At 36.5% G+C, this 19,561-nt stretch overlaps 1 protein-coding gene across 2 annotated transcripts in view; it reads right to left on the bottom strand.

Moving 5' to 3' along the window:
• LOC121415617 (sushi, von Willebrand factor type A, EGF and pentraxin domain-containing protein 1-like) overlaps positions 1–13,925 on the bottom strand; it is a 31,185-nt gene extending 17,260 nt beyond the window's left edge. For both annotated transcript variants that reach the window (XM_041608901.1, XM_041608900.1), the window contains exons 1-5: positions 13,773–13,925; positions 9,399–9,572; positions 6,891–7,094; positions 5,307–5,561; positions 2,234–2,428 (exon numbers count right to left, since the gene is read on the bottom strand). In XM_041608901.1, coding sequence (XP_041464835.1) covers positions 2,234–2,428; positions 5,307–5,561; positions 6,891–7,094; positions 9,399–9,572; positions 13,773–13,842 — 898 coding nt within the window. In that variant the 5' untranslated portion in view covers positions 13,843–13,925. The remainder of the gene's footprint in view (positions 1–2,233; positions 2,429–5,306; positions 5,562–6,890; positions 7,095–9,398; positions 9,573–13,772) is intronic.
• Between the last annotated feature and the right edge of the window lie 5,636 nt (positions 13,926–19,561).

Raw genomic sequence — 19,561 nt, forward strand, 5'->3', positions numbered from 1 at the left:
TTTGAAAAACCGGGTCTGGAAAAAGACTTGGACTTGTACTGTAATATTTCATTAACCGGGTCTGGAAAAAAGACTTTGAACTTTTGTGCTCTTTGAACGCATTACTATAGACCAATTTCACAGCGTGAGAGGGCAGCAGACTGGTCGCCATGCTGCGGTGGGCGAATCAACATTTATAGTACACAAGTCAATAGGGTATTTGGTACATTCGTTCGATTTTTTTTTTATTTTGGACCAATTGAGCAGATTTCTTGTAAGATTCACAATGAGCATTAATCGGAGAAGTTCAGGTCGCAGCTGTGCTGTGTTCAATTGCCACAACAATTGGAGAAAGCTTCAGGATTGGAAGCAAAGTGAATGTGAAATTCACTCGCCTTGGACTCATGAAGCCTGTTTGTGTGTGAAGCCGTACTCCCTGCATAGGTTTCCAGGCCGTGATGAAGGCCCTGTTTCATAATTGCTATGATAGCAACTCCTACTGGAATGGTAACTACTAGTATGCAGGGTAACTACCATGGCAAAAGTGAGAATTCTGCTTCCTGATTGGCTTTTATAATAAAAGTTGCCATTCCAGCAAGAGTTGCTATCATAACTTTTTTTATGAAATGGGCATTCTCACTGTTACCATGGTAGTTAACATTCCAGCAGGAGTTGCTATCATAACAACTTTTTATGAAACAGGGCCCTGGCCCTCTCTTCCCCTTCCTCCTTTCTCCTTCCTCTCTGTTTTATTCTCTTGCCTTGCCCCCTCCTTTTGGATACTTATAGGCCTGCATAAAATGTGGTGGTGGTTTTTTTTTTTTGGGGGGGGAGGGAGGGGGATTTATTTGATCATGCTTAGATGGAAATATCAGTCCCTCTCTCTCTCTCCCTCTCTATCTCACACTATCCCTCTCTCTCTCTCCCTCTCACTATCCCCTTCTCTGTATTACACTATCCCTCTCTCTCCCTCTCTCACACACTCTCTCGCTAGCCCCCCCCCCCCCCTCTCTCTCTCACTACCCCCCCCCCCTTTCTCACTATTTCCCTCTCCCCTCTCACTATCCCCCTCCTCTCACACATACTCTCTCCCCCTCTCTCCCCTCTCTCATCCTCTCCCTCTCTCACTCTATGTCTCGTTCACTCTCCCGCTATTCTAACACGATTTACTAGCAACAAGAAGTGAGCTCCCTGATGAAAACCAACAGCGATTCTTGGTCATCATCAACTCACTTTTACTGACAAAACTAAGGGGGAAAAGTAGCCAAAGTGCAAAAATTCATCATACCTTCATCGGTCAGATATGGCCATTGTCTTACATCGTCTACCCAGGTGTCTATGCTTTATTTTATTGATTTATGATGAAGTTATATCAGAGCTTATCTGTAATCTTTCATTGAATTTGTACACAGAGCCAATCGCGGTCAGCGCACTTGCCCACCGCAGCAATGGCTTCGCCGATAGAGGGCCAAATAAATAAACCGGCCGTGAAATTGGTCTATAGGATATTAGTTTAAAACGAATTTGCCAAAAATCACTTCAAATTTATTACATTTGTGGGTAAAGTGCATTATTACATTTGTGGGTAAAGTGTCATTACATCTGTGGGCGTTATTACATTTGTGGGTAAAGTGTTATTACATTTGTGGGTAAAGTGTTATTACATCTGTGGGCGTTATTACATTTGTAAGTAAAGTGTTATTACATTTGTGGGCGATTATTACATTTGTGGGTGTAACAGGGGGGTGGGATAAATAAGGATTAAATGGTACAATATAAATAATAAGTCTCATTTGTTTATTACCATGATTACAGGCCTGTATTTTCTTCATATACAATTTTAATTTCCATAGACTTATGTAATTATTCATTTCATTTTTCACGAAAGCATATAACAAGCAAAAAACAAAAACAAGTACATTGCGTATATCAATCTGCAAACATCAGGAAGGTTATACACGATGGAATAAACATTTAAGGACAGTGATTATTTATATTGCGCAACAAAAAATAAGCACTTTCATTTTTCGAATAAATGCAAAATGCTATTGGCGATTCTAGTCTTTTAGCAGATTGAATATTGCAGATATATCTTTATCAAAATAGCAACGAAATAAATCTTGATCCAGCGATTGAATTACCTAGTAAATCACTTGGTATCAACATGTGACCGTTGATATTGTTTAAGCTCAAAGGGAAGGGTTAGAAATTTATGTATTTTTCCAAACAAGGATCATTTTAATTAAGCTCTTACCAAACTCGCAGACGAAGAAATTCTGTTTGTTCCCTTCTGTGTAACTAACTTTGGTGCAATCCTCATCATTCCAATTATAGCTGTGAAAGCCGGAGGTGGGTGAGTTGAACCCACTGAGCTGAATACAAACCTTGCTGTCTCTTGCTCCGTTTGGCTCACCATTATCCCATGAAAAATAATCCATTTCTGTATCAGCTGTATTAATGGAAGAGGAAATTTAATTCGATGTCGGGGGTATAGTATGTTTTCATGCAGCATAAACTCGGAGGTGGGGGCACTCGATCAACAGGCCTGGGCGGATCCAACTTTCGCCAAATGGGGGGGGGATATTTTCACTCATGTTTTCCTAGGCAAGCGGCTCAAGGTTGAATATTGTTTGTTTCTTCGGAAGGGTAGTCCTAACAATCAATGTCTACAATTATTGAAAAAAACAATCATTGGAAAAGATGATGAGATGACAAGATATCGGATCTCGTCATGTCTACATCTCGTTTGAGAGATGATCAGATGGCAAGATCTTGGATTTCCTCATGTCTACATCACGTGGGAGAGATGATCAGATGACAAGATCTTGGATCTCGCCAAGTCTACATTTCGTTTGAGAGATGATGAAATGACAACATATCGTACCTAATCATGCCTACATTCTTAGATGATCAAATGACGTGATCATGGATCCAATATACGCCTTTCTTGTCATTTGATCATCTCTGCCACAGGATGTAGACATGAAGAGGTCCGAGATCTTGTCATCTGATCATCTTTCCCACAGGATCATGGCTCTTAAAAGCGGGGGTGCTGGGGATGCTGAATTACAACAAAATATTTTCATTGGGGGTGCTGCGTGTGCTCTTTTCCATAATCACCACCCCTGGAATTCTGGTAGGTATGACAGATATCTAATGAAAATAAACGATTTGTAGGATCCCCCATTATGAAAGATTTCTGCCTAAATGAGACAGAAAATCGTGTACAACTTTTGAACGCACACACAGGTCACGGAGTGACCCTGAGTGCAAACAGCTGACTGTGTTACAACCTAGGGGTGATACATTTGCACAATAGGGGTGATCAAACTCACTGGAGGGACTTCAATTCACTTGTAACAAAGAAATGTGTACTACAGTACTCCTGTTGAATGATCTGATGAAAATTATATGAGTTTCACATTCATTTGAACGGGAGGACAAGATTATTGTATACATCGGGTGCATTATGCATAAATCATACTACCATTGCGACCCCTGCCCGGCCGATGGTTCAGGCATGACGATCCTGAGTGACGTCACCGATATAGACCTCAAATGCCAGGAGAGCCTATTCGACAACTAACTTCATCTAGTAAAAAACACGTATTGAAGATATCCAATGGGAAAATGGCTTTCATTTTCATGACATATACACTACATTCTTCAATAAATCTTTCACCCCGTCGTTAACTGCCCATTCATTCTCGAGCAGTGGGGGGAATGAATACAGAGTGTCTCAAAGTTTGTGTGAAAAAAGGTGCATTTTCCATAGAACTTCTGCCAAAAAGCAGTGCGTAAGGGAAAGATTAGCCCCAAAACACGCATAGATGAGTTAATCAAATGGGATGAATCATAAAAATCAGTGAAATATAGTTTCTCCTGTACTCATTTCTGAATACCCCGACTCGATACGATTAATTTTTCCCCCTCTCCATCAACTTTTAAGAAAAAGGGTGCATATTTTCATAAAAATATCATGTGTTATATCGACGGACGCCCGTGCGTACGAGCAAGAGGAAGCCAAATGTCTCGTATTTTTCATAATGTTCATAAGTTTGCTACATCTTGCTTGAAGTTGTGCTTAAATTCACTTTTTTTCAGATCAGAGCATGAAATCTTTTTCAGCTCGCGCTTCGCGCTCCCGTTATTAATGTAGAAAGATATCCAATTACCCATCCTATTCCTGACTTGCAAAACATGAAAAGAGTGTCCCGTTATACTATATATATGAACAATGGTAGGCGTAGCTTAAATCACGGTTCCCCAGAGCTATCTGCCCTTTCGAAAAATTGGTGATGCCGAAAAAGTGCCTCTGCCGGAAATCGAACCCAGGTGGACAGGCCCCCGCCGGTGCCTTAACCACTAGACCAAGACATAAGATTTGGTCTTATTGAGCAAAGGAATAACAAAGAAATCCGCTCCAAAGCTTCGCATATTTTCCGTTACGCCGTTCCGGTCGCAATGATTTTCTTCATTGAGCCGCAATTTTGGTGAAAAGCGGCCGCAGAGCGCTGTCTGACCATCGCCTAGGCGCTAGCGCACCCGGCGCCCGGCGTCCTCCCACAATCTTATACTACATTAATGTAGGGCGATTGGGACGGGGCACTCGCATTAGCAATCGAATATCTAATCGGTGCACACGCTTCGGGGCACCCGGCGCCCTAGCCGCCGGGCTAGCTGCTTGCACGTTCCATATAGGGATGCATACGCACTCACACGCAGGCCCAATGTGGCCACCCACAAGGACCCCCTTAGTTACGAAGCCCGTTCGGGGCTCCGAGGACCCTCCTTTTTACAATAAGTCCGCTCCAAGAACCCCATTTTTTTTTTGTCTCGCCCGCGGCACATACCTACTACTTTTTTGGTCGAGTACCCCCCTACCCCCGGGTCTTGAACATTCATTATTTTGTATAATGTTCTACGAAACCTGTCTTATCGGACGTAGTAAATTAAAGTGTGCTGCGAAATATTTATGAGTATGAGTATGTGTGTCGGTGTGCGTGTGCGTGTGCGCGATTATGGGAGTATTGTTGTTTGTATGTTATCTGGATTATATATGTGTTGGTTCCCTGAGGGTGAGACGAGATGCAAAACAAGACTGCAGGTCAGGTGTTTGCGGGGTGTTTGTGTGTGTGGGGGGATAGGTGTATGTGTGTGGGTTGGTGTGTATGTGAGAGGGAGAGAAAGGTTTGTATTAAGAACAGGGACCTGGCCATGGAGGATTATTCTATTGTGACTGGGGCGCTGAGCATTGTCACGTACAACACCCCTAGCAACAATAGATAATCCTCCGTGGCCAAGTCCAAGATAAAGAATGGACTTACATTCTTCCCAGTACCACTTCAACCCTTTGAAAGCTGCTATCCAGAAAGAGGTCGTTTGGCCTTGGAGTTTCCCTTCCAGGAATTCTTGGGTAGCTTGGTCGGGGATTTTGGCAAGTTGACCAGGATGACTGTCAGAAGCACATGCACCTCGAGCGTTCCACCAATCCTGCTCACCGGTGAAGGTAAGAAAACAGGTATTGCCAGCTTCATAAGCCCAGCTCCCAGCAGGACAGATGTCCGGGTCATTGATGTCAGCTAGAAAATGGACAATAAAGAATTATAAATAAATTATACAACACATGCATAGATTTTTGAGAGCCAATTGGATGAATGCGCGCCACACCATGGCAACCGTGCAATAGTCGGCTATCGCACGCTCGAGCACGGGAGCAGGCAGTGGAAAGGTTCGCAAATTCAACATGCGTTTATAACATGGTCTGTGCGCATAACTGAATGCGCATACCCGCATTACTGGCGCTGCATACACCACGCGAAGGAATGTATTTTAAAGAAACATAAATTATCAGGCCTTGAGAAAGTGTATTGGAATTTATCCGAAATTGGTCTGGGGTGGTATTCTGAGATCCATTTTATCTCAGATGAAATTAAATATTTTATCTCCGTTAAAATCAGTGAGATAAAATACCCTTAAAATCTCTCCGAATTGGTATTCTATTTTATCTTCATTTTATCTCTGTAAGACACACCTATTTTTAATCAATATCCAATCAGAAACGCGCTTTTATAGCTCTCTCATATCACTCAACCAATTAAAATCCATTCCGCCAGGAGGTGTGGCAAAGGGGCCAGATTGCGTCAATTTATTGACTTCAAATACGCATGCACTATACGCTCGCGCGTCTTTACGGAGATTTCTTTTAAACAAAAAGGATAATACTCTCATCTTTTTTCGAAGTCTATATCGCATCTTTTCAAACATCATTTCAAAGACAATATTAGTAAAGAAAAGTCTCATGAAATACTCTCTGATTGTACAGGAACAACGTTAAGGTGTTATTCTCAATAAGTATATAATTTTTCTTCATTTTCATGTCACCATTTGGGGTTAATTCACCTAGAAATACTGGTGAAATCAACGTCGCAGAGATAAAATAGCCTCTACCCTCTTTTAAGTTTATTTTATTTTTTCTTCAAAGTAACATGGGCGCAAGCACATCATCTGCGTTGCAATGGCCAGATACGCGATGGGTATGTGTACGCAGGCATTGTTCTGTTGCGTATCATTTGTAGATACGCAAGATAAAATTTATACGCAAGATAAAATCTAAAATTTTATCTGAGAGATAAAATCTCATCTCAGAATACCAATTTCATTTTAAGAGATAACACAAAATATTTTAAAGATAAAATGACCTCAGAATACCACCTCAGGTTATTACGTTTTTACCGAGGGGCGTCTCCAAGAACTGATTATTATTATCATCATTATTACTTTATTTAGGTTTCTTTTTTCAACGTTACAAATTAGAATACAATTCAACGAATTCGAGAAAGCTTATGGAGTAGAACATGATTACTGAACGATGTGATAAATCTTGGATAAAAAACAATCTTTATACTCACGGATGCATTCTGGAGTCTCTTGGGACCAATGTCCAGAGTGTGTGCATGTAATTGTCAAGCTATCGGAATCCACACAAGACATCACCTCTGGATCTACAAGACAGTAGTTTCCATCGCAAGATAATGTAATATTGTCACCAAAAGAACGTCCAGATCCTTCAACTTGACCGAAGTTTGGCACAGCTGGCTCAGGGCATTGGACAACTATGTATGTATGAAAAGGAGGAAGAGAGGAAGAGATAGAGAGAGAGAGAGGGGGGCGGGGGTAGAGAGTAGACAGATCTTTTTAAAAATCGTGTAATCTTGCCCTATACCCCAAGAGTTTAATTTTGCTACACAAAAATATATTATGATAATGAGTGGAACAAAGAGTTCGGCGGGGAAGGCGGGGCGCTTTTGATATGTCATTTTGGTATATAAGCTTAAATGTTTTTTTTTTCAAAATTTATAAGGGATATTTTGCATTTAAGAGTCGGCAAGAATATTTTGATGATAATCTTCACGTTACAATGGTTTCACACCCGCAACTACACTCTAACATATATGAGGTAAAGTTGCTCCATGAGCGTAATTATGTGTCCAACCAATAATAAGTTCATAAAATTAAGAGGTTCGACAGGCTAGCGTTCAAACTCACTTGACACTCTGTTTTGTTGACGATCAGCCATGCATTAAGTCTTTTATTACCATTCGATAGCTTCTGTGGGAAACCGGAGGAAAACACGTTTATTTAATGAAATTTTCGAAATACAAGCATTGTTTTGAGGGAACCGGGGGGGGGGCCACTTACATTGACGAGTGGATACCATGCGCGACCAAAAAAACACGTAAAAAGGATGTCTTTTTCACGATAGGGCACGTTACGTACGTAACGTGATAAGGGTGTCAAAAACACAAAAATAATGAAAAAAGAGTATCTATTTCACTAGGAAAATTAGGGTTGAATTTGCGGGGATGATAAAACAAAATTAAAATGTTTTATAAAGGATGTCCTTTTTGCCCCAACACTTCGTGTTTAGAGTCCGATTTGCGCGAGGTGTAGAAGCTGGGGTCGTACTAAACCAAATAAGGTAAAGCCGACGACCGAAGGACCCGTAACAATAAAACATTCCTGTACTTGTTTAGGGGTTCATTTCATGGAATATTTGCCAAGAGTATCGTTTTGTTTCCAATACTTGTTAAGGGTAGGGTTTCACGCGCCAATACTTGTTAAGGGGTGCATTTTCAGAATATGGAAATTACGTGTTTAGGGTGCTTTTCGAGACCCCATGGCCGCGCATAGTATCCACTTGTGAATGGAAGTGCCCCCCCCCCCGGGGAGGGAACATAACTTTTTACTTCTTGCCCATTTTTTTGTGATTAAGGTATGAAATAAAAGGGCAGATATTGAATTTTTTAGGCATGTGATTTTCTTTTTGAAATTCAGATATACCCCCCCCCCGCCAAATGAGTTTTTGATATCCTTTATTCAATTTTTTTGCTCAATCATGCTTGAATGGGGAAAATGTAAGTAATATCAGATGAAAGAAAATATTCTAGGCTTTACATTGGCAGGTCATTTGTCTATTCTATTTGTGATTATGTTATGATAAATCATCGCTTAATCTCGGTTTCGTTTTTTTCTGGGGCGCACTGTACAACGGAAGATTGAACATGTTGAGGTAATGACGGATGAAAATCAGAATGTATAATGATGATAGCCGGGGATGATAGGCAGGCCAACGTTTAATTTTATCAAATGATTAATGTAATTACTTTGCATGAACTTTGTGAGGGCAAGAGCAGTAAGTGAGCTTAGACAAGCATTCACTTGAGCCAAGAATACACATGATTTATGATAGAACAAGGTTTCGATTATACACGGCTGTCAAATGAGTTAAGTACTGTCGAGACTATGTATATACAAAAACTACACTCTTGAAAATATTGGGTAAAAATGCTCCACGAGGGTAATGGTGTGTCCAACCAACATTGGGCATTTTTATTTATCCAGTGTGATGAAACTTTTGCCCATCCTCAAGTACTTGTTGCTTATTTTTCAACCTTACTGGACAATATGCTTCACGCATTGGGTAAAATACTGCCTCGAATTGGTTGGGCACATAATTACCCTCGTGGTGGTAAAAACTTTACCCAATATTTTTTTTACAGTGTATACCATTGCAAGATGCCTTTTCCTCAGTATACAAAATGGCTAATATGTATTTTTTTTCTAAAGTTTTACTTCAAATAATATTTTTCATTCATGGACCTGGGTTATATTTTTATTACTGTCCCAGGAGATCTTGATAATTAAATACATGGCCTATGGAAAAGTTGTCAATTTTAAAGCAGCTATAACTTTATAATTGCTTGCCGATTTCTTTCAAACTTTCACCATTCTGTTTTTCTTATTTTCCTCTTTACCATCATAACATTTTATGACCAAAGTTGGATTCCCTCCCTTTAACCACTTAATTACACATATATGTTTATGATTTTCTTTGAAATATAAAACGATATACTCACGATCACAGTTGGGCAAGTTTTGGTTCCATGTGCCCTGCGATGTGTCACATACCAACACAACTGTATCCTGTTCGATGTCCATCTCATATCCTGCATCGCACTCGTAAACCGCGTACACCCCATCGCTAGTTGTAGTATGCCCGTTGACAAGAATCGGCGGGTCGGGGCAGTTTTCTTTGACAAGAGTACATGTATGGGTATGTTAAATGCCTATACGGTCACAATTAACACTGCTATTCTGATATCAAAATTGCACGTGACGAGGCCAACGAAGATCATACATGTTTATTGCATATGCCCCCATACGTCAGCAAAGACATTTATGAAGACTATAATAGCGATTTTACACCTTGCGGGGCAAGCACTCTGCGTAGCTACTAATTTACAAGTAATCATTAATATATTGGCATGATTAGAAATATCCCATGCTCTTTCTGGTCATGAAAACATGTTTTTTCTTTAATTTTTAAAGACTCTCCTATTCTGGTTCGAAATTATTTATTTGTGGTTGAAGACCGTTTTTTTTTGCTTGTCAAATTTTTTCACGAACGAAATATCCTCCAAAAAATTTGCCCCCCTTTTGGAAAATCCTGGGTACGCCGCTGGGTGCTGTACTTTCAAAATGGCTGTCCCCGAAGTATTTTGTAGGTCCTACATTATAAATGGGGATAGATAATTTTGACAGGGTTTGGCTTTGTTTGACTATAAAAATTGCACATCGTTATGAAGGAAAAGTGAAGAATTGTCTAAAACCATGGTTTCTGACATAAAACACACACACGTAAAAACGTAACACACGTACAGGTCTATCACACACAGCACATTGCTGTGTATGATAGGTTTTGTGTCATTAAGGTGATAAATGCTGCATTTTTAAATTGAAAATGGCCGCCATAGGCCTTTATCGGATTACGTTCAATTTGATTAGGGACAAGTGCATACTGGAGCCATTTTGAAATTAAAGATTTAGCATTTATCACCTAAATAACATAAGAAATTATCTATTTCGTTAGATATAACGTTATATCACTCATACAACACGATGTAGTCAAGCAAAGCCAAATTCATTTAAAATCATACTCTTAGAATGTTGGGCAACATACTGTCCACACGAAAATTGGTTAAAAATTTTATCCAACAGGGTAGTTTTTAACCAATACTGTGTAGTTTTAAAAATTTTAAAAGAGAACATTATTTGCTTAAAACTAAATATTAATGGATTTTGGTGTAGACTGTATGGTGCCCCAAAATTTTAAGAGTGTATAGTTGTCCCCTTTTACATTTTACATCATACCGTTAGGTATGCCAGTAGGAAAATCTCCAGGTAATGACGGACTCACAAAAGAATTTTATGTGAGATTTTGGGATATCCTGTCTGGCCCTCTGGTAGCAGCATTAAATTATTCTTTTATAAAATCCGAATTATCCTCAAGTCAAAAACAGAGTGTTGTTACGTTGATACTTAAACCAAATAAAGACAAAAGATTTCTGGAAAACTATCGACCTATTTCATTGATTAATGTTGATGTCAAAATATGCTCTAAAGTACTTTCTACACGCTTACAAAAAGTAATACATTCAATAATCAATCCAGATCAACATGCTTTTATTAAAGGAAGAAATATTGCAGAGGCAATTCGGAATGTACACGATATGTTTTACTACCTTAATACTGAAGAAAAGGATGGTTACATTGTATCGATCGACTTTAAAAAGCATTCGATTCAAATGATCATGAATTTATTTTTAAAGCCCTTGAATCGATAGGTGTAGGTCCAATTTTTATCAAGTGGGTCAAAACACTATATTGTAACATTGAGGGGTGTGTACTTAATAATGGCCACTCTACTGGTTATTTCCCTATTTCCAGAGGTGTAAGGCAGGGGGATCCCTTATCTCCGTATCTTTTTCTGATAGCCATCGAAATTCTAGCTGTACGTATAAGACATGAAAGGGAGATTATAGGTATTAGTTTCGGACCATGTGAATCCAAACTTTCAATGTACGCCGATAACTTTTGTGCTTTTTGTTGGTATAATATTTTCAAATTTTATACATGGAAAGCAGGTGGAAAATTTTTACTTAACTGTAATTTTGAAAACAATCTATTACATTTACAGCTACATTCGTTTTATATTTCTGTATTGGAAAATTGGCAATTTATCCGTTCCTCAAAAGAAGATGAATCTCTTGCTAATCAGATTATTTGGAATAATTCAGAGATACTGCTCAACAAAAGAATGATTTTTTTCTCAACACCTATTTGATAAAGGGATTATAACCAGGCATCATATTATGACATCAGAGGGCTCTCTAAAAAGTTATAATTTTCTTAAAGATCAATTTGATATAAATGGAAATGACTATTTACTACTGAAAGGAATATACTATTCTATTAAAAAGAACAGTGATCAAAATGTTATTCAATTCCATGTAGACGAAATTAATTTTCTAAAAGACAATATAATTATGCCGATTACTTTTAGAGAAGCTAAGTCTATACTAAGCAAAAACTTTTATGATTATTTGGTTAAAAGTAAGAGAGAACAATCTCTCAGTTCTTTTCGATTAAAGAGTAAATACAATTTAAGTGATTCCGAATTGCACAAAGTTAGAAAGAGAATGATGAATACAACCATTGATACAAAAACTAGAGAATTTCAGTTCAAAGTACTAAACAACATTCTGTTTTTTAATTATAGGCTGTTTAAAATGAAAATAAAAGATTCACCAGAATGCTCTTTAGGCTGTAAAGACTATGAAACCTTAGAACATGCACTATGGTATTGTAACTATGTAAAAATATTTTGGGATGAATTTAAAGCCTATTTATCGATGTTGGATTTTTCAAACCTAGACGAGCAGACCATAATTGTTGGATTTTTACATAAACAACAAGATGCTAGAATAAAGAATCATGTCTTACTTATAGCAAAGAGATGTATTTACATAAGCATAAACGGTGACAATAAGCCAAGTATTGACTATTTTAAAAGAATGTTGTTTTCTTCGTACACAGAAGAAATGCACATCGCTAAAAGGAAGGGGAAGTTGAATATCCATGAAAGAAAATGGAAATGTATTATGCCACTATTTACTTCGAATCACTGCTAAAGAAAAAGTGGCGATTGTTTCTCTTTTTTTTGGTAGGTCTATACTTCTTTATTTATACTTCTTTTTTTTCTATACTTACATGTATCTTTTAAACAATAACTGTACGTAACAAACCTGTACTTACTTTGTTATTTGCAGTACTATGTGTAAACACAAAATGTATGAATGTATCCTTACTGATCTGTATCATATGTTTTATTGGAAAGTATCAATAAAAATACTATTGAAATATAAAAAAAATCATACCGTTAGGGCCTTTAGCGGCCATGTTTAATTGCAAAATACAGTATTTATCACCTACCTGGCAGATCACAATAATGCATTTTATGGTACTAACTCCAGTGAAAATTGGATTCCCAATTTAACATGTTTGATTTACTTATACATGATACAATGAATGCCTTTGGCTGCGATTTTTATGGTCAAAATACAGTATTTAACACAAACCTAAAACCTGAACGATATATCTCGATACAAATTATATCTTTAGGCAGTATTCCACTAATTTACAACAAATACATGCATTTCAGTGGTAACTCTTGTGTTTGTCCTCTCTCACATTGTACATAATTGGTTTAACTATAAAAATAAAGGATTTTTCCCATACATGGCATATCAAATAATACATTTTCTTTAACAACATGTTTTTAGTCAGCATTCCTCTCGTTTATCTTAGTCAAATGCATTTTACTGCTTTTTTTGTCCCCATTCATCATGCTCTACATAGTGTTAGGGCGTTTGGGGGCCATTTTGAATATCACAATACAGGATTTATAACATCCATGACATATACTTCGTTAACAATCATGCTTTCAGTAATTTCTTCACTCATAGATTACGATTAATTGCAGGCATTTTAGTGCTCACTTTTGTGAAAATTATTTTTTTTCCCATTCACATTGTACATAATAGGGTATACAGGGGTCTATGGTGTCCATTTAGAATATCAAGAAAATAAATATTTTGACAAAAATCATTTTTTAAAGAGAGTATCTTACTCCTGCAACACAATTACATGTATTTTATAGCCAATGAGTGGGCAATTTTATGATTTTCATGGGTAATTTGCATATTTTGGCGGCCATATTGGATTTTGCCAATTTGCAGAAAATGCTCAAGGTTATACAGGAGTGGCATCATTCAGATTCAGAATCAGCGCCCACGATTTGACAAGAAACCGTCAAAAATATCATTATGACAAAGATTTGCCTCTTCCAGCCTGCAGCTTTATCTGTTGAACAAAAAAATTGAAATACATACCCGAAGTTACTAGACGAACATTTGACAACAAGAAGCAGCAAAAACACAAAATAATCTTCCAAAAAACCATTGTGAAATCCACAGGTGAATTGAACACAACAACAATAATTTTTAAATCTTTCAGTCCATCCTATTCAATTTGTACTTTTTGTATTGTCGTGTTTCGAGTTTATATTTATCATCATTATTTTATTTTATCTAAAGTACATAACTCTTTATCGTGTTCACACGTCCTAATGACCCCGCTAAGCGATGACGATTAACTCATGCAACATTGACATATAGCATATGGGGATAATACGCATTTTCATGTAGAAAAAAAGAAAACAAGATAGACTTGTCTTATTTAGACGCTGATAAATAATGGGGGAAAAGATGGAATTGTATATCATCATCATTACCATATTCATCATCATCATCATCATCATCATCATGCTAATCAACATAATCATAATCAACATCATCAATATTTTCTTCCTTTTCCTCCCCTCCTCTTGCTCCTCCTTCTCCTCCCATTCTCATCATCACCAGTACCACTACCGTTGTTTCCCCCCATTACCACTATCATCGTCGTTACTATCAAGTCGAAAAAAGCAATTCATATAGATAAGAACGATATTTACATCTTTCAAAACTGTAGGTAATCATCCTAAAAGCTAATCTCTACTTCAATTTGACCCTACGAGCCCATTATGTATAATTTAGAGAGGTCAATCACGAAGCTGCGATCACTATTAACCCACTTTATGATATACTAAATGGTATGAAGCAAATAGTGACGCGATTCATAGATCGCTACATTGACCTTGGTTCCGACCCTTTTATCAAAGGGCGATCTAGTCGTTTCTTTGCGATTCTTGTAAGTCTCTGGAGCTTCGTTTTAATGTTTAGTTCAGTGTAGTATTTACCGATGTTCACGCTTTTGACTGTATATTGACTCCGTTTTCTTAAAAAATAAGGAATGAAGGATTACATTTCACGGTCCGTAACGTTATAACTGTGGTAAAAGTCTAACAATATAAAGTACATGATAAAACTTGATCATAATAGGGCCTATTACAAAAAAATTGCATTAGGCCTATGTACAAGTATTCCTGCTTATTATCTGATACAAATGATATTGACAGCTTCATCGCTTTATGTTGTCACACGACTTGCAAGATCTAAGGCTTGCTAATGACAGGTAATGATTATGCGATATAAACATGTGAACAATAACCTAATGCAGTTTCTGGTATTTTTTCTATAATAATGAATAATTATAGTAATAAATGTTCGGATCTGTATAGGCCTTTGCAAATGGGAGCTGGGATTTATTTAGGGGGGGGGGGGTGTTGGGGGGAAATACATCATTTGTTTTTGTCGTAAAAAGAAGAAGTAAGTGTATAGAAACTATATCCAAGACCTAACCATTATTATTGGATGCTCGTTTTCTTCTCTCTCGGGAATGTTGGCATCTTCTCTTCCCTTTTTCCCTCTCCTTTATTTTCAATTTAATAAGAACATAATAAGCTTGAGGAGGGAGGCTTCTTCGACCTAAAAGCCATTTTTCAGGCGATACACAAACATTCATTTCCATCTGTAAGGTTTGCTATTAATTATATCTTAAATTCAAGTTCAAGTTTTTATTTTCATTTCAATCATTAAAATCACAACAAATACAAATCAAACAATACATCGTATATCTCAAAAATACAAATACAAATACGATTGCAATAATAACAAATCAACTACAAGGTATCAAATAAAAGAGTAAATATTGAACTTTTTAAAAATGTGGTTTTCTTCTTGAAATTAAGATACCCCCCTTTCTTCAAATTGTTTTTGCTCGCTCATCCGTGAATGGGAAATAATCAGATGAAAGAGGAGATTCTAAGCTTTACAATGGTTGGTCATTTTTGTTTATTGTATTTGTGATTAAGTTATGATAAATCATCGCTTAATTTCGGTTTTGTTTTTTCAGGGACGCACTGTATAGTAAGTTTTAGAAAAAAGAAATCGTCTAACGCCATCTTGTGACGAGTGGGATGACGACATCATTTCAAAAGCCAACCGGAGAATTAACTACCTCAAATTGGTAAGTAAATGTGTGACATTTAGTTTAAGGTAGATCACGGACACTTTGCAGAAAGAGTTGCCTTTAAATACGTCGCATCTCGAAACATCTACCAGACCCGTTTCAAGAAGCCAGGTTCATCCAGATAACTCCCTGATTTTAATAAATGAGAAGCAAACATTCCATGAGAAACCAATGAAAAATAAGATAATTATGGGATTTTGAAGTTATGCTTAGTTTCCCAAACAAGTAATCTATTACAGCATAGATGTTGCGCAAATGGGAAAATCGATGGAACACAATTTCCTGTATTTTATTCATATTTTTGTTCGACTTTTCTTAACCCTTAGGCTCTTTATCATGTTAAATATGCTTTGAATGCATGCTCAGGTGTGAATGATTGTGGCATTAAGACTCAAATAGAAATTTTACTCCTTACAGAAAATATTTATATTTTTATAACATTACGATTTGTATTATATTTTCTGTTGGAAATAAAATTTAATTTATCCTTACTTTCCGTTTATCTCATATATGTGTTGGCACATTTTATTTCAGTATTTTCAAATTATCTTTTTTATTGATTTTGCAATCACTTAGAATCACAATATTTACACGATATCCACACTCAAATTTATTTAACATAAAAAACAGACACTCGTTGTACAAATTATATTTCATTTCGGTATATATATTCCGCTACCAAAAACGTACATGAATCGAACTTTCCAGGTACCTTGCTCCAATGGACGTGAATGACATCAAAGCCTCGTCATCCACTATGATTCAATACGATATTATTTTGAATATTTATAAATGTCTCCAATTGAAATGAGATTTTTAGTAGGCCTACCTAACATACTCTAAAAGAATTTATCACATCAACTATATTGTTTGTTCATTTATTTACATAATATTCATTCGGCAATTACTATACAACAATGATTCATTTATGAATTAAAACAGAAATTCATAGAGTAAGAATGATAAAATTCATAGAACATTACAAAGAGGATAAGTAAACAATGTCCTAATGAATTGAGTAAATTGGTACAGAATAAGACAAGGTATACGAATCAGTTGATGAAGGTGGTTGTTGGTAGAAAGGTGCTGGACCAGGTATGACTCTAGTATCGAAACATAATCCAGCAGAAATTCTTTTTCGTTACGAACAAACTCGACACAAACACATGATATTTCTTTAAACGCCCCCATGTATCGATCTACGACAGATTAAAGCCAATATCCCAAAGTTGAAAAAAGTAAACCTCAATGAGTTCATAATTTGTCCAGAAAGAGAGATCTATTATAATACCTAGAATGAACTTAAAATCGATTTTACACTGCTCTTGCACATGCAAGGTTTGTTAATTTAGTAACTCTCAAAGAAAACCAATAGACCTACCTTTCGGCAAATTCTTTTTTTATTACAGTTCATGGGGTGCTTAAAGCCTGTCTTTACCTCTCTGAAAGGATCAGTAATGTTAACTACACTGGGGTATGATCGAACATTGTAGTATTACACCAGCGCAGTGGTCATTGAATGCATTTTTATTTGTACCCATTAAAATTCAAATATATCATATTTTCCGGCTGTGGATTTAAATTTAGATACAGCGCCATCTCTCGGGATGTTTTATCAACTTTACTTAAAATAGCCGTTTGAGCAGTTACTTTTCATCTTTAGTAATAGGATGTTAGAAAACTATTGGTAAAGATTATATCTCGCAATTTTCAGCTGATTACATGTTTGAGAAAGTGTTTTAAATAAAAAAGACAAACTACGCAAATATTCTATTTTTATTGGGCACCCTGTCAAATTAAAATCTGATAAAAAAAAATCGGTAAATTTTTCCAATAAACTATATTATTATTAACAATCTTATTATTATCATTATTATTTGTTTTAGTGTGTATCATTTACACCACTACAGTTTTAGGGCATTATGCAACAATAATATGGGTTCCAAAAGAAACGTATCAAACTTTACAAGCGCACTACCCAATTCCACTATCCAAATGATACAGGCTAGCTTCAATAACCTTTACTAAGCACATGTCAATAATTACGAGATTGGTTTAATCATGCTAGTAGATCCATGGTTTAATGACAAAGAAGTTGTAGCCCCTCAAATCAATTGGTTCCGGAATCTAAAGTCACAAAATGGCAAAAGAAAGACCAGTGAAAGTGAAATGGGATTAAAGCAAATGGCCATTATTTTCTCAAGCTCAAGAGGTGTGTTAAAAATATGTTAATCCTAAAGGGATTGTCTAAGATGGAGATATTTATATCTCAATAAATAAAGAAAAATTCACAAAGCAAAATGCTGTAATTTGATCAAAATCGGATAACAAATAACGAAGTTATTGAATTTTAAAGATTTGCATTATTCCGGTGAAACAGTTCTAGGCATGTCTTTTTGAATATTCATTAGGTGGGCTCATGATGTCATATCCCCATTTTTTTGTATTTTATTATATGAAATTAGTTTTATTCGAAATTTGTCTACCAAGAACTAAAACAATCGGATTGACAACTGATAAAGTGTATTAGTTATTTACTTCTGCAACCTAATTCATCATAATGGAGACACATGCATAAAAATTGAAACATTTACGATTTAATGTAATAACAAAAGAAAAAGGAAAGTGGGGATGTGAAATCATCGGCCCACCTAATGAATATTCATGACAACATAGTAATAAACTTTAAAATTCAATAATTTCGTTATTTGTTATCCGAATTTGAGAAGATCTTCAGCATTTTGCTATGTGAATTTTACTCTATTTATTTAGACATGAATATATTTTCAACCCGGACCATCCCTTTAACTTCCTGTAACTTTTTAATTATTGAGGCAATGTGATGTTCATGCTCTGAACTTGAATAACCCCATTTCGATTGGTCTTTCTTTTGCCATTTGGTGACTTTTGGATTCCGGGACCAATTGATTCGAGGGGCTACAGCTTCTTTGTGATTAAATCAGTCTAGTAATTATTGATATGTGCTCAGTAAAGATTATTGAAGCTATAGTCTGTGTTCATTTTCACTTAGTGAAATTTGAGTAGTGCACTTGTAAAGTTTGATAAGTTTTTTTTTCGGGGGGGGGGGGGGGATTCCCAAAACTAAAGATAAGCTTCAATGCTTGCTTGAGAAATTGAATATTGTGTATTATTTTCTATTTCAAAATAATTTCATTAATCCAATCTACATTTAGTTAGATTTCTTCATTCATGAGACGGGATAACTGATCCTTATACCGGTCTGGTATGGCAGACATCTTGGTAACCTTCCGTAGGACCACGACCATCATAGCAGCCATTGCCATAACAACAGTTGCCATAGCAGCCATAGCAATCATCCATGGGTGAAGGCGTTGCCCACCTCTTGTTTCGTATGAGCATCTTTGGGAATGACACAGATGTAGAGAGAAGGGAAAGGGTAGAGAAGAAGAAAAAGGGAGGAGGAAGAAAAGTGGGGGTAATTGAGATGAAAATGAAAGATAAACAGGCGAGGAGAAACACATTACTAATTTTTAATTCATATTTTCGCTGAACAATATTCACAAAATATCAAAGTGATAGAAACCAAATTACAGGCAATTGCAAAAGATAGATTTTTTTATTTGTTTCTTAATGGAAATATTCAAAGTTACAATACTTGATAATGGCTGCGTTTTAAGGGCAATTGCTTGAATCCCTGCTGTATATACCGGTCAATGATGTGAAAGCA

This window comes from Lytechinus variegatus, chromosome 5 (assembly GCF_018143015.1).
Source record: "Lytechinus variegatus isolate NC3 chromosome 5, Lvar_3.0, whole genome shotgun sequence".
Classification (NCBI taxonomy): domain Eukaryota; kingdom Metazoa; phylum Echinodermata; class Echinoidea; order Temnopleuroida; family Toxopneustidae; genus Lytechinus; species Lytechinus variegatus.